A 25,891-nucleotide genomic window follows, 5' to 3' on the forward strand; every position below is an offset into this window, starting at 1 on the left:
TTGAACAGTGAATGTTTTGTGAACCTATTTACTTTTCAGTCACTGATAAGTACATGCAGTCTGTTGAGGCACAGTAGCATTTCAGACAGCACACAGCTCCTCCACTTCTAACAAGGTGTTTAGTTAGCACTTTGATTTCCACATGATTAACAAGATTCTTACTGAGAAGCCACACTCTTGCCACTTGCAGTTTAAGTCAAATAGCACTAGTGACATACATACTCCTTTTACTGTAATGCCTATTAAATTTATTCTGAAATATCTCTTTCCCTCTTAAGATTATTCATTGGTTAGTAAACAGCCTATAGCACAGAATGCAGCTCTATTTTGGGGGTACTGATACTGAATTTTGCAAATGAAATAAACACTGATCACTAACTCCTTCTTGCTTGCTTCTGTACTAGTGTGATTGCTGCTGGAGAATCCCCCAAATCCTCAGCAGATCATTAGCACGTGCCCTCCTGATCCCCAGTGCGTACCGTATGAACTACATTATATTGCCTCTGGTGCACCATGCACTCTGTGAGTTACAACAGAAATTCAGAAATAGAATAGGTTGGATTTAAGGAGGTTGCAGTTATATGTGATCTAAGCTGCTCTCTCAGCAAATGAACACATGGAACAAAAGTCCCAAACATGAAGCTTTTAATTCATCTTCTAATTCATCTTTCAATTCATCTTTCATTTCATTTTTTCAATCCATCTTTTTCTGGACAATAGGCTACTGACTTCTGCCTTAAAAATGTAATTGCACTTACAGGAAGTATATTGTAAAGAATTTGTCAGCTTAGCTCAATAGAACTGAATGACACAAGTCGTTTTGTACCAGGATGGTATTTTGTAGCTGGCATCATAATGCAATGAAAGTTTGCTGCTTGGCAGAGCCATATGCGAACACATGAGCAATGCTTCCATGAGCTATAAATAGAGTCTCTTAATCCTTGCATTGATCTTCATGTGCTTGCTTAAGGTTCACCTACCTATATTTGTATAGATTATTTTCATTCCTTTGATTTAAAATAAAATCAGCTATGTCTCAATATAATGTTAAGCTCTACAATTTGTTCTGATTTAGGAGGCAGTTATTAAAGGTAAGAGCTGTTTCCCAGACTAAAAGTAGACACAAAGACCTAGTGGTCAGTTAGTCTCCTATTTTGAAGCTGACCATTAATAAATAAGCATATTTATGTCCTCCACAGTACTCTTTTGCTGGCACACTTACAAATGCCTTCTTAGTACTGACATCAAGACTGATCTACTGCCATTTAGTAGAGAGACTGAAGAGAAACATCTGTATTATAAATATAGACTATTGATCCAGCAATGGTCTAACAAAGAAGCTGACAAACACCAGCCCCAGTTTATGGCTTGTGAGTTGAGTCTCACCAGTCTGGTGGCCACACACGTGGCTCTGGTCTATTGCTGAGGACAGGATTACCAGCGAGGAATCCATCATGTGGCATAAGGCTGGTGATCTGAGAAAGAGTTGGGCTACCTATCTGAAAATGACCATTTGGACAAAAAACACGTAGTTTCTGACACAGGAATGTTATCATGTGGTGAAGGATCATTGGTCTTGACACTGTGCTGCTGAAGAACTTGTCTTTCAGATGAAACACAAGACCAGAACCCTAGAAATCACATGGGACAATACATATGATTCTGTGACAACTTTTGCACGGGAAGGAGTCTATTTTTTCAAGTTTTTGTTAATCCATTTTGCTTTGCTATGCTTAGCTGCAGCTTAAGTGGGGTGTACTTGTTTTTCAATCTCAAACTGATATCTTATGTTGCTAAATAGTTGAATACTTGCATGAATTTCTACAAGCAGTGGCATACACATGCCTCATAAAGACGTTACCATTTATAAAATTCAGGAAAAATAAAGAAAAAATGCTTTTCCAGCAACAAAAAAATGAATATAATTGATTATGTGACAGGAAGCTGAGAGGTTATGCTTATTCTGGTGACAGCAGCTTATCAGCACCACTTTCTAGTACACTGATTAGTAATTATGTTGTTAAAGACACCCTATACCTACCTTCATTTTTATATTGATCTTCTGGTACATGGGGTTTTACATACAGTTGAAATTCTTTTCCCTTCCTCCTCCACAAGAATACTTTAAGCTTTCAGGACATACATGTGTTGGAGGACTCCTGCTTTTAAACTGAAGGTTTAAGCTCAGTAAGATACTTTGCTCTTTGACTATATATATATATTTTTTTTTTGACATAAAGCCAAGTTTTGAACTCTTTGCTGTTGGGGAAGTTGGTCAGTGGTTATGGGCTGCACTAACTGAACAAGTTTCTAGAACTGGTGTCTGATATACAAAATATCACACTACAATATACTCAGACTCAAAATCGCATTTTTTTCCCCTTTGAAAAGCTAAAATTCAGGGTCTCACACCTGACCCTCTGCTTGATGGAAAGTTTTTAGACACTGCTGTTGGAGGAAAAGGTCAGTTTTGTGGCTTTGAGTTGCTAGAGCTCCAAGAGAAACAAGAATGCTGGAGATGTTATTTTCTTTATAAAGACTGAAACAGAAGCCAGGGTACTTTGGCACAGAGAAGCAAAGTTGGAATGAGAAGTATCTGTAGCTATTAGAAATAAAGATTTCTGTAGTGGAAAGGGCAGAATAGCAGACTTCACATGTTCAGTACAATTATGGATGGACTTGGGTGTTCCTCTGTCCAAAATGGAAAGGAATAATGGAGCTGGAAGGCTTGGTAGTGCTTTGTTCACAAGGTGAGAGATGAGAATGTAAGGAAAAGAACATGCCCTTTTGAACAAACACTTCAAACATGCCATATTTTAGGGGTCTTTTCTGCCAGCAGATGCTTATAATTTATTTTTTAATCAAAATTTGATAGATCTCAATACAATAGATTCAAGCAGTGAACCCTTCTACTGACGTTTATGTACCACAAAAAATATGCCCTGACAGTTCCTACTCAGAAGCTGAAAGAGGACTCAATAAACAATCATGGTGCGAATCAGCACTGGATATGCTGACAGAGTGATAAGGAAGAAGTTTCCCACATGGCATTTGGCTCTATGGACGCAGGCACCAGGAGAAGTTTGAGACACGAATCTTGAGACTGCTCTGTGGCAGCTGCATACAAATGAGCAGCCTATACATTTGAAAGCTTGAGAAGTAAACCGGCTGTGCATTGAAAGGTAGGCATTTGGAGGTGATAAATTTAGCCCTGACTCATCCAATGGCAATTTTGACACTTGCTGTGGACTAGATTACTTTTAGGAGTTGCATCATGTTTTTACCAGATAGTTTGATTGAGCATGGTTTAACCTATTCGTATTCCTATGGCCAGATTCTAGACCTTTCTCAGCTGAAATAACTATGCAAGAATTAGTTTGTGTATAGTACGTAGGGTGTAGATATGTTCTGGGTCATCAAGTTCCTTTCTCTAAGAGGCAGTCATATCAGTTGATCTGTTGAACTTAAACTTACCAAATGACATCTTAAGACTTGACTTTTTTTTTTCTTTCTTTCTTTCTTTTTTTTTTTTTTTTTTTTCTAAATCACTACTCTTGTCGTGAAAGATTTTGAAAACCCTGTAGTGTTTACAGCTAAAAATCAGTTTCCAAAAACTACCGTGGAAGTTTCTTCACGGCTTTGTCCTACAAATTAAATAGTTCTTTCCTCTCCCTGGTGCTAACTCCTCAAGTATTTACTGAGATGGTTTGTGTGCCAAGCTCCTCAGCCTGCTCCTGACGGACAGGTGCCGTCTCCCCAGCCGCCTCACTGCCCTCCTCCTCCTCCGTCCAGGGCGAGTTTTTTCCCCTTTGCGGTGCAGGACGCCCGTTTTCTCCTGCAAATGCCCGGTGTTTAAACGTTCACTGAACTATAGAAATAGCGGTTTTCCCTTCTGCCTGCCTCGCACGCAGATTCCCCCCACTTTTGTTTGCACGGAGAGTTGATGGCATTAACACTCCCGCACGGAACACGCTCGGAAGCCAGAAAACGCGCTGACGGCCTCATTCCTGTTCTTTCTCGTTACTTAAACGCGAAAAGATGAGTTCGGAATCCGAACTTTTCAAAGCTCTCCCCGGCCTCCCGGCTCCTCCCGGCCCCTCACCGCTCTGCCCCTTCCGACGGGGCTCCCTCAGCCGAGCCGGCAGCGCTGAGGGGACGGCGGCGGCCGGGCTGAGGCTGAGGGTCAGGCCCGCCCGCCGCCGGGGGAACAACGGGCGGCTCCGGTTTCTGAGGCGGATTTAACCTTCCCCGAGCGGGGCGGGAGGGGGCGGCCCGCCTCGGGGCTCGGGCTGGCGATGGGGCGGGCGGCGAGCGGCGGGCAGAGCCCGGCGGGCCGCGGGAGCCTGGCCCTCGGCGGGGCGGGAGGCGCTGAGGCGGCGCGGACCATGCGCGGCGCTCGCTGAGGCAGCCTCCGGCCGCGGTGATGAGCGCCTCGGCGGCCACCGGCGTCTTCGTCCTCTCCCTCACCGCCATCCCCGTCACGTACCTCTTCAACTGCCTGGCGGCCAGCGGCAGGTGAGGCGGGCGAGGTCGGTGAGGGGGGAGGCTGCCGCCCGCGGGGAAGGCTGAGGGAGCCCGGCGGGTATTTTTAGCGGCGGCGCTCGGAGAGGGCAGCGGCGGCCGCGGGGCCGAGGAGGGTCCGGGTCGGGCCGGCGGGAGGCGATGGAAGAGCTCGGGGTGAGGGCAGAGCGGCGGCGGGAGGGGAGCGATGCGAACGGGGGGACAGCGGCTCGGCCCCGCCTCGCCTCAGGCGGGCCCCGCGGCCATCACCTGAGGGAGCGATGCAGGAGCGAAGCCGCCCCGAGGAAACCCTCACGGCGCCCCGAGCCCCGAGGGCTGCTCCGGGGGCACTGCCTCAGCCCAGCCCCGGTTCAAAACGAGAGGAAGGACTCACCCGGCTCGCCAAACTTGAGAGCCGCACGCCTCAGGCAGCCCCCGGAGACGTGCGGGGTTTGGCTGAAAGAGACAGTTCGCCCCCCGAAAACATGGGAGCCCGGGATAAACCGCACGCCTAGGGAAGAAATGTCCTCCCTCGTGGGGAAAAATCACCCAAACAAACGCGAAAACCGACGTACTTAAGGGTCCGTGTGGTATTTTGTGGTCTCACAGCCCGGGGTGTTTTGCAACGTTATTGCTTAAAAATATATTGCTCGTGTTTCTAAGGCTTTGCCGCATCTGTGCCTTCCTCATTTTCCTTCACCAGGCCGGTAACTTTTTTCATTTGTTTGTTTGTTTCTCACTGCTAGAGAAATACTGGCTTACTTGACTCATTGCCAATATTTGTTTCAAATTGACAAACCGCAGTGAAAAGTCACTGCAATATCATCAGCGGCTGTAATGGCAACAAGAAACCCATCACCGGTAAAACAGGCTAGCAAAAGGTTCAAACCATGAGCTAAATCCATAGGCTAGCGCTGCTCATCGTGACTGAGCACGTATGTGTCTGTACCCCAAAACAGGGGATCTTGCAAAGTTTTTCCAGTAATTTCAAATAAAGTTTCACTAAGGCTGAAATTGTCACTGTCTGTATTATTTGATGGTACATAACTTGTTTTCTTGATACATAGACATAGAGAGGTACTCTGTAAAAAATCATGTGAAGTATTTTTTAGCTTGTGCTTCTGGAGTTTACCTAAGTTTTCCCTCCTTTATATATTTATTTATTTATTTTTCCCCTTGTGCACAAGCACAAAAGTGAAGACTGAGGAGTCTGTCTTACATAGAACTAGATACAATTTACACCCTTAGAGACGTAAGCCAATTTCAAACATTTTCTTAACTCACATTTCTGTGGGGGAGGAGACAAATTTGCTTTGTGCCGAAGACTTTGGTGCTTTCCTGCACTGCCTCTTTCACGCACTAGCATTAGAGCCGCAGCTTCAGAGAACAGGTCTCTGCAGAGCCCACCTGTGCTACTGCCAAAGTGCTGATTCTTAACCACCCCAAGCCACCCCGCCTTACAGGGCTCAAGGGACCTTTGGTAGCACTTCCAAAACTAGACATTAGATCCATTATAGGTGCTCCACCCTGCTACTCTGAGACCATGAGACTGATGTCCTTTATTTGCAAATATGTATTTTCGACAGTAGATAATTTATTGCTGAGGTGGGACTAAATGTCCCTAATGATCCCTTTTGGCCTTGAAATCTCTGCATTTGTGACTTTCACGTCTCATTGGCCTTTAAATTTTCCATCATCTTTGTTTATTTTTACAGATACCAGTATGAAAACTGATTTTAGTCAGACAAATCTAGACTCCTGGATATGTTGTTTATCTAGCTATTTATGTATTTTCTTTTTTTAGATGATCACATATAAAAAGGCACATTCTGCAAAACTACCAAATTAATACTATGACAGCCTATGCAATAGATTTTAAAAACAAGCCTTTTCAGTATTAGAAGTTACTTGAAGAGTACGTACATGTGAGAGTGGGCTTGTCATTTGAAGATAGCTAGTGAGGAAAACTGAAGAAGCACGTTTCTGTCTCTGCCTTTCATTTAAATCACCTTTCTTTTTTTAATGCTGTTACAGTTCCTGGTCAATTGTTGCAGTTGGATTTCTGGTTCTGGTTTTTATTGCTCTGTTGGCTCGTGTTCTTGTCAAAAGAAAACCACCAAAAGACCCACTGTTTTATGGTATGTCTTTGTAACATGGAAGCTAAATTAGAATGTATTAATTTTTGAAAAGGATGATGTATGATGGTTATTTCATATTGAACATTTACGGCATGGCTTCAGAAGCCATTCTATCCATACCTAAACTTACACTTTGCCTTAAAGGCGTACAGATATTCATTACTTTTTAAAAGGAAACCTTAAATTTAGATTACCTTATAGCAAAAACATAGAAGAAAAAAACAAAACAAAACACTGCAGTTGTGCCTCCAGCTGGCCCAAGTTGGAAATTTTACAATGTGGAACCACAGGCAAAGCAGTATACAAACTACCTGTATTTGCCCTCAGTCTTCCTCCTCCTTACATCTTATAAGCAGCTGTCCTGCAGTGTTCTGAGTTAGGCTGGGATCTCTCAATTCATGCAGAAGTCAAAGGAAATAGATAACATAAACCTAACACAGATAAATTTCCTGTCTCAAATGAGTGACTCACTACCTTGCCCAATAGGTCTCCCATGGACTGCAGTGGCTAATGCAGTTTGCATTGCTCACCTTCAAAAATGGCGAGTTACATTTTCCTCTCATCTTCCTTTTTTTTTTTTTTTTTTTTTTTTGTCCTTTCCCCTTTTCAGAAGATAGTTACATTCGAGGTTATGTACCTCGAATGTAACTTTTTTTTTTTTATGTGATTAAGATTTTTGAAAGCCTACACAATGCCTTCTTTACTTGCTGATTTTCCATGGAGATTAATGGAGGCTGTGCCTACAGCTCTACGGGATTTCACATTTCTATGAAAAGCTTCCTAAAAACTTCCTGATTCCTAGCTAATAGTTAAAAAACATTAAGCTACATGAGAAAGTCATATTACATGTTAAACGTCAGTTAAATGGCCTCAAAGTAGATGCATCTAGTTCAATAGATCTCTGCTTAACTAAATTTGTCAGACTGTGAAGTGACTGCATGATTTCAAGTCTTTAAACACTTATGATTTTTTAAAAAATTTATTTTGCTTTATCTTATCGCAGTTTATGCAGTATTTGCCTTTACCAGTGTAGTGAATCTAATAATTGGACTGGAACAGGATGGAATTATCGATGGATTCATGACCCATTACTTGAGAGAGGTAAACGATTGTTTGGCTTATATGTATAAATAAAATCTTCACTATGAATAACTTGTTGCAGTATTTGTCACAGAAAAATAGCCATTTACACATGCAACAGAACCTTCTTGAAGTTGGTCACTGACCTGTTCAATTATCGTTATGGACAAAACTTTTGTGGACTTGAAATCACTGATTCATTTGGAAGATGAGCATTCCTTTCAAGCTCCAACATTATGTAATTTAGTTGAAGTAATACTGTTCTGTATTAACATCTGTGGTAATTATGTGGACCGTACACATTTGCAAAAAAAACCATAGTCAGCACTCAAAAGTGAATGAGTGTTGCTATTTCTAAGTGCTTTACCAAGAAGGAAACAAAATTGTTCCTTTATTGTTGCCTGATCACTTTAGTAAATATAATTACAGTAGAGTTAAAAAATGATGATGCCAGATATCTAGTCAGCAGAATCTGTTGGCTGCTGAATATCAACATCCACCAAAAATAGCTCAGTAAGAGCTTGATTTGAAAGTCACTGAAGTCATTGAAAACATTCCATGAACTTTAATGTGAAATGAGTTGGGCCCTACAAGGTTATATGTTGTCATCATCAACAAATTCTATCCCGCTGATCTCTAGGTTGCTCAAAGTATCTTTGTTACTTGTTAAATATATCTTTATTTCATTGCTTCTATCGTTAAAATACTGAAAAGTAATAGTTCCATAATATAGCAGAACAATGGCTGATAGTCATACTCAGGTGTTTTCCCTTCCATCTTGCACCCTGTTTTGCAAGTATAAAACTGATTTTATTATACCTGATCCTGTCTAAATTAGGTTTGTGCTTGGAGACATGTTTATTGATAGTTAAAAAATAGATTGACAAATCATCAGTTACTTTTCTCAGATTGTTTCCTGCTATTCTTTTTTTTTTTTTTTTTTTTTTTTTTTTTTTTTTTTTGTTATTCATTATTCTCTCTTATATCATTATGTTTTTAATTTTTTTTTTCCTGTAGGGTGAACCATATCTGAACACTGCTTATGGCCATGTGATCTGCTATTGGGATGGCTCAGCACACTATCTGATGTATCTGTTGATGGTTGCAGCTATTGCTTGGGAGTAAGTAATTTTGATTAATGTATCTTTTAATTCGCTTGCATTCTCATATAACCTATAATGGGGTTTCTTTCCTATGCAGTATTTAAATTTTCCTTTTAGGACCATTTTATGTTGTAGGCTAAAGCAACACTACTAAAATTTCTTTATTTTTAGGAATTGTACCCCCTCCAAGTTGCCCTTTCTCTCATCTGAATAAGACCAACAAATCAATTGAACAGTAGTCTCTTTTCTTCACCCTGAGCATAGCTCTGCATGCTTTGTGTTAGTTAAAATGAAAACTTAAAGACGATGCATATTAAAACCATGTGATGCCCCCTTCTCCCATAACATATTTATGTTAGGATTATCATTATTTAGCGTTATGATGTTCTCTGTTTTAGAGAGAATCACACAATTTGAAAGGCAGTGGCTCTTTCTACAAGTTCTTATCTTTTTTGCTGTTGAAGAAAGTCTGAGAAGATAAGTACTGAAAGTCCAGAGGCTAATGTATCCTCTGGTAATAGAAACACTACAGGAATCAAATTAATTATTAATTTTATAGTCTCGTACAATATATGACATGCAAAATCATGCACTCAGCCTTTCAGTGAGTGAAACATAGTGGCAAATAACTAAGGTTCATATGATAACCCTCTCAGACAGGAATGTAGAATTTTTCCAAGTCCTCACCTCCGAGTAATAATCCACTGTTGTCTTGTGATGCAGATTTTAAAATATTTGTTTACTAAGATACCACAGTGACAATCAGGAAAATATTTGAGGGTAATTTGGTGTAGTGGATTTTTAAAGAGTGCAATAATTTTATTATTATTTTTTATGTATGTATTTATTTATTTATTTTTAACAGACAAAGCTATAGATCCATTGGCCTCTACTGGCTGGGTTCCATTATCATGAGCATCATTGTCTTTATGCCTGGAAACATTGTGGGTAAGGACATGTTTTATATGACTGCATTTTTCATGTGAAACATTCTCAAAAATCAGCAAAAGACTATCTAATTTTACAGCAGTATTGGTTCCTTTCTGCAATAAAGCAGAAGAGGAACTTTAGAATATCAGTAAACAGAGGCAAGATGTTTCAAAATTTAAATATGAGGAAGGAAAGACTGACACTAGGAAAAGAAATCCTTTTGATTTACATTCTCAAGATTAAAAAAAAAAAAAAAAAAAAAAAAGAGTATTATATTTTGCTATGCCCATAAGGCTTTCATCCAAAGTAGGTTTAATTTGACCAATAAGACAATAACTGTCTCCTAGTAAAAATATAATCTTATTTTGTATGAAATTAGTAAATTGCTTACTAGTCTGTCCTTCAAGCAGCTTAAGAGGAATCTGAATCACCTTTAAAAGTGAAATCTGGAAGTTATTTTATTTTCAAAATTATTTAACACTCCCAGATTTCTATGATAAATCAGTGAATAGCTGTGCTCCCAGAGGCTGAGAATTGTAAATTAAGAATTTACATCATGTCTTTCTGATAGGTGGTCCTTTAGGAGTGACCACCCTGCCTATTTCCCAGCTCCAGTTAAAGATTTCCTCATTTAAGAAGCTTAAGTTGATGCAAAGTTGACCAGGATGCAACTGAAAATACGTTCCTGCCTCCAAATCCTGCTGTCAACTTTAAAAAAGCTCAGTATGGTAGAGCTTTTCCTAACAGTTCATGGTGCAGTCTGGAACCAGTCCAGTGCCGTCTTTTGTAGAAACACATACACCACAGAGAAGACTGTCACAGTAAATCTGCAGGCTCTCTCTTCCTCTTTCCTGTGGGGAAGGCCAAGAAACTTGTTTTCAAGAGCACATCTTCTCTTTTCCTTTCTGACATAGGGAACAGCTAGTATAAAAGACACAGTTTTCCTGATTTACCCTGGCTGAGGTCTCTACTTATATTTTGTTCATAAGTATTAGTACAGGCCTGTAAGAGAAATCAGGACTTTGGAAAACAAATGCAATACCAGGTCTTAAAAAATATTAGACAATTTTTTTTCCTCACTCCAAAATGCCATCTCTATTTGAAGCAGTGTAGAGTGACTGAGGTAGTTTCCAGGCCCCTCAAAGAACGCAGATTTCTGAACTGCCTCCTTGTCTGATAGTTTCTGTCTCATCTGGGACTAACACTAATGGGTACATGATTTTTAACAAGGATTATGTGTTGCTTTAGCAGCCATTTCTAACGTTTTATCATAATGTCAAACCTGAAGCAGCTATGATATTACACAGGATTATATATTTTTTTTTGCTCCACTACAACACAACTTACAAATTTCTCATACATCTTATGATTTTATTATTATTATTAACAGGAAAATACGGAACAAAAGTGTGTCCTGCCTTTTTCTTAAGCCTACCATATATTTGCCTTCCTATATGGGCTGGGTTCCGAATTTATAACCAACCTTCGGCAACTCATGACACTCCAGTCAAGGTAAAATTGTTGTATTTAAGTGTTGGCTACTGTTTGGAAAATGAAAATATGCTTAATGTTCCTACTGAGTTTTATAGGTAAGAGTGGAATGCTTTGTAACTGTTCACTGTTATGACAATTGCTGCCAAGCTGTGTAGACACTGTAAAAATACCTGTGCTACAAGAACATTTCATTATGGTGGGATAAGGGAATAGCAGAAGTTTCGCATGTTTAGAGCAAAGGACTCATTTCTAGAACTAATCTTGTGGCCTTCTTCTATTTTTTTCCAACCTTAACTGATTGAAAAACTAACATATACCAGCTTCATAAAGCACCACACAACCCCTATAAAAGCTCTGCAGGAAAGTAGTAGTCATCTGTCTTCTACAGATGCTCTGCAGGAAAGTAGTAGTCATCTGTCTTCTACAGATGACTACAGATTTCATGTAGTTAAAACATTTCTTTTTCCGTATGCCACAATATTAGATTTTAGAGGTAAGACATTAGCAAATTGATAGGAAAATTGTTTATGCGTTTTTTACTTATTAAAAAAAATGTAAAAAAATTTACAAACTGCTTAAGCTATTTGCTTTGAATTTAGTAGCTGGGCTGAAATAAGATCAACTGAGCAAGCAAAAACAATGCAACAATGGCTTAAGCACTGTTTTATATATATATTAAATATATATAAAAAGCACAATCCTGCATTACAAAGCACAGAACAGATATTTAACATTTTGTTGCCATAAGCAAGCTAGTTTATCGCCACAGCATAGCATGATCAATTAACAGTTTTGCATCGCAAGAGCTCCTGAGTCCCAGTCAGGTTTATTCCATAACTGAAAATAAAGACTCTGATGAAGGAGAGTTCCTATTCTAAAGCTAATAAGCAGCTAGTGTGCAAGGGGCATGTTCTATGGCATAGAATAACAGCAGACAAAGCACTGAAAAATATTCCCAGAAATGCATGAAAGACAACATTCAGCCATCTATCCATTCATGACTCAGAAGTAGGAACAAGGTGCATAGATACTCGTACCTTCTGACGTTTGAAGACATGCTACAGAATCAGAGCTTTTAGAGTGAATCCCTGTTAAAAGCGAATGAGAGAAGATTTCAAATAGCAAACCCTTGTCTACCCTCCTGCATAGTATTTAGAAAACCACATCCCATCCGATAGAATTTTGAGCCAATTTATTTAAAATCATCAGTAATTAGAGGCCAGAAATACATCTGATAGTCATTAGGGTAGAGAGGTTAAGCATAGTTGGAGGTGGTGATGATGATTTTTGCTGTATGTATTAGTGAGAACATTCTTTGCATTGAGGATGGGTAAAGGTTTCAGTTTGTCTTGTATAGAAAACACCACAGGAACTGCTACTTTAGAAAATGTACTGCCTTTCTACTTTAGAAAATGGACTGCTTATTTGCTGAAATATAGCCATGTCTCCTGTGATCATGAGGAGTTAAGCCACTTAACTAGGTTTGATATTTTACTTTGTTATATATTCCAGAGAAATACAGTTTTTAAATTTTATTTCAAAAAGCGGGTGAATAAGAAGTTGGTGACCTGGAAGTTTAACATTACACTTTTAGGTAAATCCTTTCTTGTAAACCTAAACTTCCTTTCTATAGAAGGCCATAAAAAAAAACTCTTGATCCCTTTCACTAGGGCCACCCAGCCTTGTTCAGTCATTTCTTTTTTAGAACTCATATTTTATCTTCACAGCTAATTTATGCTCTGTATCAAATGTTTGGAGCTGGGAATTTATACCTGGGTCCAATAACAGTAAAAGTTAGAATATCTTTAAACCATAACAGGACTACTAATGACTTTTATTTTTTAAATAAAACTCTTGAAATCCTAAATTAAATATTGTTTTCAGGAAACAATTGTGTGTAGTGCTGCTAATCAGTTTAAATGATCATTATAAATCCTGAAAATAGTTAGTCCTCTTTCGAAAGAAAATCTGCAATTATCTGAAAACTTGATTTCTTTTAGCTATCTTTTATTTGGAGTCAGTATTAATAGACTTAGGAAGAAAATGTACTAATGCCTTTAAGCGTTGTAGAAAGAATACTTACATGAAAGCAACAGATGTAATGTATGTTATGTTGGCCAGAATAGTCATCGCTATAATGTTGTTATAAACTGTTTAGTTAAAAACAACAACAAAACTGACAGAGAGGAAATGATCAAGTTTTGGGTGTTTTCTGATAGAAGTGGATGCATAGGAAAGGAATGGAGTTATGTCCTCAGTTTGAATCAAAGCAAGCTGTGCTAGTGTTTTACAAAGCCCAGCAGATTTATCTACAAGTATTACAGTGCAAGAAACAGTTCAAGGTAATTTAAACTTCATTAAAAATATTAATATGCATAAATTCAGATTTGCACATGAATTCTGAAGGGACTGAATTCTATGGACAGCACACATGATTATCCCTGCTGCTTAAATCTGACCATGTAAGGAGCCTCTAAGAAGCTATGGAAAATAGCTTTTCCCTGGAAGTGAGAGAAAATGCTAAGTGTACCCACACACTTCCTTACTAAACAAAAGAAACAGCAGGATTGGCAAGATGTGTGCAGAGGTCAATGTTGCTTTCAATAAAGGGGAAACCTGTAGCAGGTTCTCTCTACTCAGCCACTGTACTTAGCACATAATTCATCTCAGCACTTACTGAAGTGACTTTGCCATGTAAAAAGGAGTGTAAGGCAAAATTACTATGCAGTTAAGGTCTGACAGTAAAGTCACAGTAAAGTGCCTATTGTCTTCCTAATTCTTGTTCTTTTTTTATTATTATTTTTAAAGCTTTGCATTTTCATTTTGTTTAGTGTACACAGAGAGAAAAAGGTGTAAGTTGCCAAAATGCCTTGGCAATTTCATAAACTAGTTCTACACAAATTTTGTTCCTACTATTACATTGGCTGTGTCTCTGATACAAAGTTATATTGTAGTTGTGTGGTCACAGTAAATATGTACATTCATTTAATATACCTTTTGACAGGAAGGACTGATGCATATATGTATATAGACATAAATGTGTGCTTCAAACTTGGACAAAGTGGAAAGAAAATATATCAACCCTCAGATTTTCCAATATCCTTACGTGGTTTATATCTGATAATGACTTGCAACTCAGTAGCCATGGAACTCTTTGTCTTTCATAGGAATATTAGAAAATATATGTAACTTGCAGGTAGTATTATAAACATTGCTACATTAATGCTTTAAATACTGTGAATTAACAGATTTTTCTGAAAAATATATTTTAAAAAATAATTTTATGAAAAGGATTATCTCTGTATATAAAAGCCTTATTTTTATTAAACTACAATGCAGGTTGTACAGTTCTTATTCAGGAATTGTGCTTGCAAAGTGCTTCTCTTGCTTCAGTGACTTTATTGTGATCTTAAGTGCTTTTAACTGTGCCTCTACATCCTAATTATTGTTTTGTGCTTTTGGAGACAATCCGCAAGTATATAACAGGAAGGAGATCAGTTTTTTCTTTTGCTGTGTGCATGCCAACACACGGCTAATAAAAAGGAAGAGGAAATGAGTAACACGTATAAATGGGGAAGTTCTCCCTCTGAACTACAGGAAGGTATTCTGATGTGCCTATAATTTTGCCTGTGAATACAGTGCTGAAAGTGTACCTAGAAATATTTCCATGGGTCTAGTAAGTTTTAGCATGTAGACAAAGCAATCACTTTGGTTCCTATAAGCCATGCTCCCTGTTAGATATCTTCATGGCCTTTGTTACCCTACAGTCTGATCACCTCACATCTGCACACATGGTCCTGGAGGGAGATTCCTGTTCTGAAGAAAGGAGACAGAACAGATCAGACCCAGAAGTGCTTCGGTACCTGCCAGAGGAATCCATGGCACACAGCAATTAAAGAATGAATAGTTTTGTTCCACCCCCCCACCATGCGCTCTACAAACTCTCTTCATTCACTGTTTCTGCATTACACATTAGGATAAATTACTTGCCCACTGAAGTCAGCAGAGATCTGTTAGCCACAGACAAGTTTTTATTTTATCCCTGTTCCATTAATTTTAATAGTAGCACAGGCTGCTGAAAATTAGCATTCACTGTCAATAATGATGAGCCCTCATTTTAATGTCCCTCCAAAAAGTCCTTTTAAAGCATATTGGAAACAACTTCAAATGCTTGAGATAAATAAACCCACATTTCCAAAGCTTGTCTACAGACGGACATTCGGGAACATGAATTCATTTAAATTAACAATAGATGCAGCTTTAAAGGAAGTTAGTTATACCGCTTTGAAGCCTGGCATGATTTCAGAGTTAAAGTAGTGTTAAGTTGCTTTGAAAGTAGACTAATCTGTATTGAAATGGCTTTAGTTGGATCCATCCATTTCTAGAGTTTATTCAGACTACTTTTCCTGACTGCATACTATAAAGACCAAAGTCGTCTTTTTAGATGCAGAAATCTTTCAGTCCCCGAGGTCAGTGGGAAAAAGGTAACTGAAAACTGCTTCTATCATGACGTTTCACCACTTGAACCTTCTTGTAGTGACTAATCTGAGGTTAAACCATGTTATGCAGAACTGGGATGTACTAAACACATTCTGTATTGCAGGTAGTTCAGGAAGTTCAGAAGAAAGGACTCTTAAGACGACCAGTAGATTTAATGTTAGCTGCATACCTCATACTAGCAACGGGGTTTTGCATATTTAGGGGCATGGTAAGTTGAAGATAATTTAATATTCTTGCCTCTATTTTTCAGAGAAAATTTAAAATTTGTTTTCCTAAATAAGATATTGTAGCAACGTTGTGGCAAAAAGATATGTTTAGTCAAGGGAAATCCTTTAATTTTCAGTGTTGGAATGGGCCTTTATATATATTTATGTATTCATATATTTATTCTGTGTATAGGACAAATTGATATTTAGAATAATTGTTGGTGCTTTGCTTCTCTATTTTTCTATACGTAAAGGCTGGCTTTCAGAAGAGACTTGGTACACAATTACAAGAGCAAATAGCACCCCTAGGGGCCTAAATATTGCTTTCATTGGTCAATTGTTGAATTTATGTCCAAGAATAAGGAAGCAAACCAACTAAATTAAGTTTGCATTTGTGTTTTTCTAAACAGAGATACATAGTTAAAATTAGGAAAACAAACTAACTAACACTGTATGAGAGAAAGGAGAAGCTTTCCACCTGGAGAGGGGGAAAAAAAACAAACACACAGGATTTGTTCATGTTACCTGAACAACACACATTGATTCTACTTAGCTAGAATGATTTTGTTCTTATGTTTGCTTTTTATGCACAGGTGTTTATATTAAAATTTCAGAGGAAATGAGTCATGAGTCAGTATTGAAAATGCTTGTTGAAGCAGATAAATCCAGTAGTAGGTAAATCTAGTCCCCTGTCAGCTGTAAAGCATTTTCTGTCTTAAGCAGAAGGGAAGCTGCATATCAACCAGTGATCAGAGCTCAGGTGTTTAGGTGTTTTACACAACTGTCTGCCTGTTTGATTTGTAGATTTGATCCAGTCTGGAATAATTCAAGTAACACGTGATAATTATCCATAGCAATATTTTATTCACCTAATGCAGATTGCCTTATTCTAGTTCTGTTCCTCACATTACTCTCATCTTCTGCTGTTTCTCTAAGAACTAGCCTCGCAACAAAAATCTTTCTTTTTCCTTCTAACTTGTTGCAGCCCACTTAATTCCTTATAGATCACGCTACTTCAGAGTACTACTCATGCAGGTTAATCAGCTTTTTACCTGTTGTTTTGCTGTGGGAATCGTTATCTTATGCTCTGACATCTAACTTTTATTCTGCAGCCCCACTTCATTTCTCAGAGGAATTGTTTTTTTTTTTTTTCTTTCCCCTAAATGTGTGGTGATTTCCTTACGTATTTCCAGTACCAAAGCAGGAAATGTTTACTGGCCTTACTTCTACATGCAGAGAGAGATTCACTGAATGTCTCTATGTAAGCTGCAGTAACCATGATTTTGTGAAAAGGCTAATGAAACACAATCTTTTATAGTGCACCCAGATCTTCTTCTTGGATCCATATGTTTGAAAACAACAGGGAGGAATAGCCATTGCTGGTAAATCTTTGTATTTCCCCCTCAAAGTCATGCAGCACCTGAAATTGGGTTGTGCAAAGCAATGTTCAGCCCTGCTATTAAATGGGCATTGATGATGCCGTGCTACAAACACTGAGTGTGACAGCTGGTGATACAGACTGCTTACACATTTTGGAATAGTATTTTCATAGTAGTCCTTTAAACTCCTAATATAAAAAAGTAACTACTTTTGGAACTGGATCTTTTCATGTTTATTGGGAACTTTATTCTCTCTGTAGGAATATAAAATCCAATTATCTCTCCTCTGCTACCCCCTTTTAGAAGTCATTTTAATTGTTTTTAAAAAAACACCTGTTTTTGGAATCTGCATCACTCTCCATTGCTACTTTTCCACAGCGCAACTCTTTTCTTGGACTATATCCATAGCTTGCTATCCTAAACTTAGGTGCTTAAACTGAAGTTCCCACTGTTCGAACAATTTTCCATTCAAAAGCTCATTTCCTGCTATCAAAGCCTGGTTATCAGGCCAAATCAATAGTAATTATAGTTTTTACTATTGCATAGCCAACTGACTGAAATCTTTTCCAGTCAGAATTTTTGAAGAAGGCTGTTAGCATTTCCTTGCAACCCCTCCAAGCAGCAACTGAAAGGAGGCTGCATTTCAGCCTTTTTGATTTTTTTTTTTTAAATTGGTGATCAAATGGATCACCTTTGCAATAGATTTTCACCAAGCCTCCTGTGTATCAGTGCTGCAGAACACTACTGAGTAGCTAGGGCAGGTAACAGGTATCAGGTTACCTCATTTTAGAGAAAATTCTTTGTTCACGGGAAGTTTTAAAAATTCTTCTTAGATTGCTCTGGATTGCCCTGCTGAACTCTGCCGGCTATATATTCAACTTCACGAGCCTTATATAAAAGATCCTGCTGCCTATCCTAAGCTTCAGGTAAAGCATTGACTGTGGAGCGTAGAGTGTTATGAAGTGATTTGTTACCTGGCGCAAAGATGAAGCCATGGGTTGCCACAGATGACAACATCAATAAGGGAAGTATTTGTTCATGGCAAGTTAACCAGAATTCCATATTACCAACTAAACAGCCTTACAGGGTACCAACTCTTCATGGTGATAAGTTTAACTTTGATTTAAATCAGTTACCTAGAGTTACACATCCTAATTACTGAGGATTCTATTAATATATTCCATGAAATAGACCACATACTTTTTAGAATAATTGCCTTTCCTTAGATGGGCAAAGCAGACTTTCAGTCTGGAATAACGGAGCAAGGGGTGCAGTAGAACTAGATTCCTTAAGCTCGCGTTGTGCTTCTGTCACCAGTGACACTCCTTGAGGTAGGATGCTTCTTACAAACCCTATTTACATAAATATTACAGAGAAGGGAATGTTTTCCTTTAGTTATGTAATATTTGCAAGGTTGCCATTCTTTTGCAACCCTGGCTACTGCATAGGGGCAGGGCCTGAAGAGATAAGAGGATTCACTAGTGGGACAATGACCTGTTCTTTCTGGAAAAGGGGGTGGCTTGGGTATATCTCATATTGCAAAACTGAAAGCACCATGGAGCTTGAGAAATGGACACCCATATTATATTGGACAATGAGTTAGGACAAGTCATACTTATTAGATTGGTCCCAAGATGGTAAGCAGTAGGAGGAAGGAAAATATGTCCTGGGACAAAGAGAATTTGGAACAGGCAAAGAGGCAACAGCCATCAATACTAGTGGAGGCCTCGAGGTAGCTAGATCCGGTGAACAGCATCCATGTGTGAAACTCTTCTCACAAAAAGCTTATAACTACAGAAAGGCCTGGGAATCATTGCTCCAAGGAGTTTAGTTGTGAATAATCTCAAATCTTCAGTCAGCAGCTGGCTAGTTTTTAAATGCATCTCCCTCATATTGCAAAGCAACTAATATTTGTGTTTAAAATGCAGATGCTGGCATACATGTTCTACTCTGTGCCATACTATGTGGTTGCTCTGTATGGACTACTGGTACCTGGTTGTTCCTGGATGCCTGATTTAACCCTTATACATGCTGGAGGACTAGCTCAGGTATTTCTTTGTAAAATGTTTACTTTTGAATTACTGGTTAATAAGTAGAGAACTATGGAATGAGTAAGGGGACCAGAACTTGATCTTGCCATGCTGGTTTTATACCATTGTAACACAGATCACCTTTTAGATCTGTGAAGAACTAATTTAAGGGAGTGGAGAATCAAACTTATTTTTTTATCAGGCTGCATTCTTGCTGTAGTAGACTTTTCTCTTTCTGCAGTATCTTTTCATTGGACTCATTTAAACCTTATTAAATGCCATTAATTCTTTAGCTGACACCATGAAGGAAGGCTGTTTCACAGCTGAATAGTGGACCACATAAAAGAGAAAAAAACAACAATGAACAACAAAACATAATGTTTCCATAATATGTGCTGGCCAGCTAGGTGATCTGGGAAAAACAAAACAAAACAAAACAAACAAACAAACAAACACAAATGGAACAAGAATCTAACAGTCACACGACAGAGATATTATCAGTTGAGGATGGTGAGGTAACTCTGGGAACCTCCTGGTCCACAAGCCGCAGTAACATTAAGATATGCTCCTGTTGCCAAAGGCATATGCATGATCACACCTAACTCATTCTGTTCTGATTCTCTTGAACATTTCCAGTTAATTGCTAGATGGTGCTGATGGTTATAAGAACACTGACCAAAACAGCAACAAAAGTTGACAAGCACTAGTAAACTACCTCTCATGTCACACAGATAAACACTGAACAGTTGAGACTGTGACAAGAATTGATTTGTACTGTATGTAGGGTGTGAAATGTGCTGAGTATTCAGACAATGCAGAAAATACGCACATAATCCTGTAAGAATGATGAAAACATAGGGACACGGAATAAAGGCAGTTAAAGTATTGCTATTAGACAAACACAAACCACTACTTTGTTCCCTATGCATGAGATAGCATTCACAGATACTAACCATAATCCAGTTTAACTGTCCAGTAAAGATGGGGAGAGTTTATTTTCTATTTGTGAGCAATGATTACAGAGATTAACTTTTTTTTTTTTTAATTATAAAGGATCTTGAATCACCAAATTATATTGAAACAGAATCTGGCAAACATTACTGAAGAATTTTAGATGCTCAAAGGTATCATAAATGTTATACAACTGTGTTCGGCCCAAATCTAATCTGAAAAAAGCACAAGGTAGCTAAAGTGGGCAAGTCAGTGTCAGGAACCTCTCTCTACTGACAGATTACTCATGTTTCATGAATTCCCCAGGCAGTAAGGAAAGAAACTGCTCCTTCAAGGATTATTTAGCACTTCATGAAATAAACCAGAAGTCAAAGCATGCTGACTGTCACAACCATACAAGTTTACCAAAATCTCAGACCCCCCAGAGACTGGAGGTGTTTCAACAAGGTTGTTTATGAGAAACAAATGTTTCTCATAACATATGCTGACTTTTTTTATTTTTAAGTGGCACTTTATACTCAAAATTTCCCATTTTCATCTTTGAAGCTTATCCCAGGCACAAGCACAAATTCTGTAGGTTGACAAAAGCTAATTAAGTGAACTGTATATTGCACACTCCCCCTAATTAATTTTATCCCAATTCAAAGACATTTTGTATAGTTTTTGTGGTTTTGACTGTAATGTACTGCACAATGAACTTCAGTCATCCCACAACTGAGAATGATTTACTTGATTTGCCTTTGTGCAACTTAGGAAGAAAAACACGTGATAATGGTTTGAGGGCTCTTTTTAAAAGCTGTTTTGTTGTTGTTTTTATTTGGAGCATAAAACACATTTCCAGGTTTGTCTACTGTCAAAACAGTTGCAATTGGTAATTAAAATAAATGTAGTACTGAAACACATTTTGCTTTCTGCTATGCGTAAAGGTCCAGAAAAGGTAAACATCTAAAGATGAAAATGGAGCATTGACCCCTGGGAATAAACACTGCTCCTACAGATGGGGGATGTTGGGATTTTAGTTATTTTTATTTCTATCATTATGAAATACATACTTTTGTTTTGGCAAAAACAAGTCTGAAAATGGCATGTGATGCATCCAAACCCTTTACAGGTGCCTAGCCCTTCATACACAATAAGAAATATTCCGCTCTATTTATTGTTTCTAGAATTACACATAGCTCTCAGCTTGGATTATTTGGTTACTGACATTCAGACTCCAAGAACAGGTTGTGACTCTTAGACTTTCTGAAGCTGCAGGAAGAGCTCTTTAAATGCCACATGACTGAAGTACCATGAGCCTTGATTATAAGGAAGAGTTAAAGTAGCCTCTGTGAACTTGATAAAATTGGCATTCACCTATGCAAGTGAGCCACACGAGAAGTGATTAAGAGCCATGCCCCTGCTACCCACAATCACCTCTGTCTCACTAGCTCTCCATGGCCTTCTTCCCTACGCTGAGATGCAGAAACTTTTTCTTTACTCCTTCTCCACATAAGTGTTTTCCTTAATCCGGCAATTTTTGGTGGCTAGTTTCTGCAGTGCCTCTGATCTACAAAAGAACCTAAACCCAAGGAACTTATTTCTCTAGGTTACTGTCTTCCCACTCCATTTGATGTCTTTCCTTAGGCTCTTAAGACCTGGTCCAAACCCTTACAAAATCAGTTATGATTTTTTCTGATTTTAATCAGACAAAGAAGGCACAGAGTGAGGACTCCTAACCTTTTTTCCCAGGTTCTTCTTCTCTGGCTGGAGGACTTTCTTGATTGCAGAGTAACAAATACTATGATTAGTCTACTAGCAAAAAATAATGTTAAAACAAACAAAAATGCCAAACAAAGAAATCCCCACTATTTCATACAAACAAGAAACTTAATGAGTACTAGGTATATGCAAATTGCAGCTGTCAAGTTGAGCAGTGCCACATCCAGCACCAGGCACCTTCCCGTTGCTGTGGAATGGCCTCATGAGCAGACTGGTCGAGGCTTTGAGGCCAGTGAAGGCTGTATGTTGATCAGATAAGGCTACCTGAGAAGTTAACCTGCTGCGTCTTATCTGGTTGATTCCTCAGCCAAGGTTTGGAGTTTTGTCAAAATTAACCACTTAAAGAGAGTTCAGTAACAGAAAGCTTAGTCACTGAGAGGCTCAGATCACAGCAAAGTAACAGAGCAGACTCAAGGTTGTTCCCACTTACTGAAATGCCAGCCTAGTGCACAATAGGCAGCACAGTGATATGGAATCACCACCAGCTCCTACCTTTCTAGAAATTAAGGATTTGGTAGGAGTCTGCCTGGCACTTGAAAGAACAGGATTAGGATATTGGTGAATGAGAGACCTGCTTTAAAACACACCCACCCTGCCCTCAAGGGGAACAAATAGAAAAACAACAAACAAAAAAAACCCTAGAAGCTGACTACATTCATGGAAAGGAAATATGTTAAATTAAAAACACAACAGTTCTGTGAAGGCAGATCAAACTTCAATAAATACAAACTGATTTTAACAGACCTAAATATTCTCCCTGATAATGAGAAGAAAAACATGTTATATAGAAAAACATGTCTAGTAAATAACAACTTCATTTTATGGTGCATCATTAGCTAGTGAGAATCTTCATAGGCTACAAATAGAATACACAATAACAGTCAAGTGTTTCTGCTTTTTCTTTTGATAGCTCACTAACATGCCACAATTCTTATAAGAGACAAAAACCACAAAATAAGGCTTAGATCTTCAAAGGCATCTAGGAGGCTTTGGAGTTCTGGGTTTCAGAAGCTCTCTCTTACAGCTCTTTATGACAAGGTTCTTGAACTTATTATGATGCGTGGCTGGACACAGCTGCAGAGATAAACAGGAGAGCCTTGCAGCCCTCCACAAAGAAGCACGCAGCTCAGCATTTTGCGCACCCCAGAAGTTCTAAGACACCACAGGGAGGGTCTTAGCGCTTAGGTAAAAATTAGACAGCCCCAAACTTCCTACACAAAGCCTGGTGGTGGCAGCTGGGTATTTTCTTAGGAAACTGTTACCTTGTATAATGGGAGGTCTCTGCTCCTGAGTGCTGGCTGCTTGTGCTGTGTTCCCAAGGTAAGGAAAGGCAGCAGGTATCTGAGCGAGAGCACCCAGCTGCCGAAGGCAGTTCCCATCTGAGACAGGTGAGAACAAACGGGCTGCAAGAAGTGGCTGAATTATTCAGCTGATATAAAAAGGCTGCTGATAGTGTGCCCCTGAACATCTGTTTACTGTGTAATAGCTATTTACAGAAACTTGCTAAGTGGCACTCTGCTGAAGTGTGTTTGTGTTTGATTTCTTTGATTACCCTGTTTCCTGACTCTGCTTTGCTAGATCAGTGCTCCCTGTTAAGTGGAGGTGGTTATAATCTCCTGAAAACCAATTTCCTTTTCTGTTTTGAAGTATGGTCTCAGCCTAACCTTTTGCCAGAGGGGTGTGTATTAAAACACCTGCACTGCGTTTCACTTTCTAACTGTGAAGAGAATTGTGTTCTCTGTGAGTCCAAAATAGCTCGGGCTGAAGCCAGAACAGAGGGCGTGATTTGGCCATAGTGTACTCCTCTGTTACTGAAATGCTGGTGTCCCTTTCTCCTGCTCTGCTTAAGATCAAATTGATGTTTATCTTCTCAGATCTCCCCCACTGCAAACTAACTAAATAAATAAAATTGGACACATGATAGTTAATGTGAACGAGCTGTTGCTTGAAATAGCAGGTAACAGATGGAGACAAAAGACAGCAACTATCCTGACACTTCTATCTTTAAATGTTTGTTTATGCTAAAAATATGCTTCAGCTCAGCAAGCCTGCCTTTGCATATAACCTTCACCGTAAACGTAACCTGTACCTCAGAACCACCCCCAGCCCAAAGGCCAAATTTTACCAACATTTTCTGAAATCATCAGGAGTTCTGGGATTTGTATTTGTAAAACTGGGATTAAGAGTTAAACAAACAAACACCAAACCCAAAACAAACATAAAAGAAACTAACATAGCTTCCAAGTTTTTATTTTCTGACTTTATTTAGAGTCAGCGTCTGTCTGCTTACCGTTGATGCCAAACACAATGTTCCTAGGTAGGTGGGTGCAAGTCCTACCCCCCTTCTGGGCTGAGACTTAGCAGAGACCTCTACAGTGAGTAAGCTCCAGTGGCCATCTGCCTGGGGAAGGATCATGGGCCCTGTTGCATGAATAATCAGCCATAAGCCAAGGGTGAAACCCTACACCTGATGTAAAGATCAGTGCCACCATGCGCATAAAGTACTCCTCCTACCGTGACACTGACAGATCCATTTACGGCTCTTGTACCAAGATATGAATGACCTTAGTTCAGATTTTGTTTTTGTTTACTGCTGTGCTGTTTACTGCTGTATGAAAGAATTCAGGAATAAATGGGTTGGCTTGGAAAACGTCACTGGAGATGCATACTTGCATGCAGATTATGCTGTCTTTCCAAAATATACATCAACTTTACCTTTTTTTTAATATATACATTATATACACACCACAGGCTCAATTTTCCCATATTGGTGCTTCTCTTCATGCTCGAACTCCTTACATCTACAGAGTCCCTGAAGAAGCAAAACAGTTTTTTCTGGTATTGAACATAATGTATGGGATTCTTCCCCAGCTGTTGGCTTACAGGTGTGTCAACATGCCAGAGTTTTTTATGAAAACAAAACAAGAAGAAAAAACGGAATAGCACAACAGTTTTCGGCTCCTCTTTTTGGCTGTGTATATAATTGGGCTTGGAAGTAACTGAACTGCTCAGATGGAACCCAAATGATGTGTGTAAGATGTGTAAAATTGCACAATTGTGTAAAGATGCATGATCTGTTTTGTTTATCCTACTCAAAAAGGGAAAATAAAGACAACTGCCTTCAATATCACTTCTCAACATTCTGACTTAATGCTGTGGTGGGGTTGGTAGTTCCCATATAGTTCATGCATTTTTAAAGCAAGCTTCCTTGACATCTTCAGAAATCCTGCATGGAGTTAAATAATTACGATGTCAGTGTTTTGCCTCTACACACTATCAGTGTTAGCAATCCCTATGCAAAGCTACTGTACAACATGAAGGTCAAGATTTTGAAATGTCAAAAAGTAACGTACATAACTCTGTAACATGCACATGTTTTATTTGTCAAAAAGTATGTCTTGTGGGTCAGCCTCGTTAAAAATCCCAAGAAATCTTTTAAGAAGCAATCAACTGTTATGGTAAGACTCCATATGCAAATCATATAATTTTGTTAATACTTTAAAGGATTCACCTCTGCAAGGACTACTCATGTGCTGGAAGTTAAGCATGTGCTTACCTGCATTTCTGCACTGGGCACGGAGTGCTCACTGCTGTGAACAATCAGGCCTGACAAAACAGCATGCGTTTCCCAAGAGGTTCTGCTGCTGTGCTTCTCTGTGCAGCTACTTTTGCTAATGATGTTAGGTCACGAACAAGTAGCAGCATACACAGAGACCTCGCTTTGTGTGGTTTATGTTTCCATTTGCAATTACAACTATTTATACGACTTCTATGTGTATTTACACTAAAAGCAGTACACTTAGTGCCTTTCTTGCAGAT

At 38.9% G+C, this 25,891-nt stretch overlaps 1 protein-coding gene across 4 annotated transcripts; it reads left to right on the forward strand.

The window, feature by feature from the left end:
- The first annotated feature begins 4,204 nt into the window (after positions 1-4,204).
- Positions 4,205-25,197, forward strand: TM6SF1 (transmembrane 6 superfamily member 1). Of its 4 annotated transcripts, XM_084293327.1 has the most exons (10): positions 4,231-4,515; positions 6,535-6,638; positions 7,642-7,739; positions 8,736-8,839; positions 9,687-9,769; positions 11,142-11,263; positions 15,849-15,953; positions 18,164-18,256; positions 19,259-19,378; positions 24,824-25,197. In XM_084293327.1, the coding sequence occupies exons 1-10, from the start codon at positions 4,424-4,426 to the stop codon at positions 25,013-25,015; spliced, it is 1,113 nt and encodes a 370-aa protein (XP_084149453.1). In that variant the 5' UTR covers positions 4,231-4,423; the 3' UTR covers positions 25,016-25,197. The 4 variants fall into 4 exon arrangements, with proteins under 4 accessions (XP_084149455.1, XP_084149454.1, XP_084149453.1 ...); XM_084293329.1 differs by lacking the exon at positions 15,849-15,953 and having other exon boundaries at positions 4,205-4,515; XM_084293328.1 differs by lacking the exon at positions 18,164-18,256 and having other exon boundaries at positions 4,209-4,515.
- Positions 25,198-25,891: the final 694 nt, after the last annotated feature.

Source organism: Netta rufina (assembly GCF_964035555.1).
Source record: "Netta rufina genome assembly, chromosome: 11".
Taxonomy (NCBI): Eukaryota; Metazoa; Chordata; class Aves; order Anseriformes; family Anatidae; genus Netta; species Netta rufina.

Bases quoted from the DNA above. Each gene is read 5' to 3' on its own strand.
- TM6SF1 (XM_084293327.1), top strand. From the start codon at position 4,424: ATGAGCGCCTCGGCGGCCACCGGCGTCTTCGTCCTCTCCCTCACCGCC. The intron at 9,770-11,141 runs GTAAGGACATGT...TATTATTAACAG, and splicing joins TATGCCTGGAAACATTGTGG to GAAAATACGGAACAAAAGTG. The intron at 19,379-24,823 runs GTATTTCTTTGT...TACACACCACAG, and splicing joins ATGCTGGAGGACTAGCTCAG to GCTCAATTTTCCCATATTGG.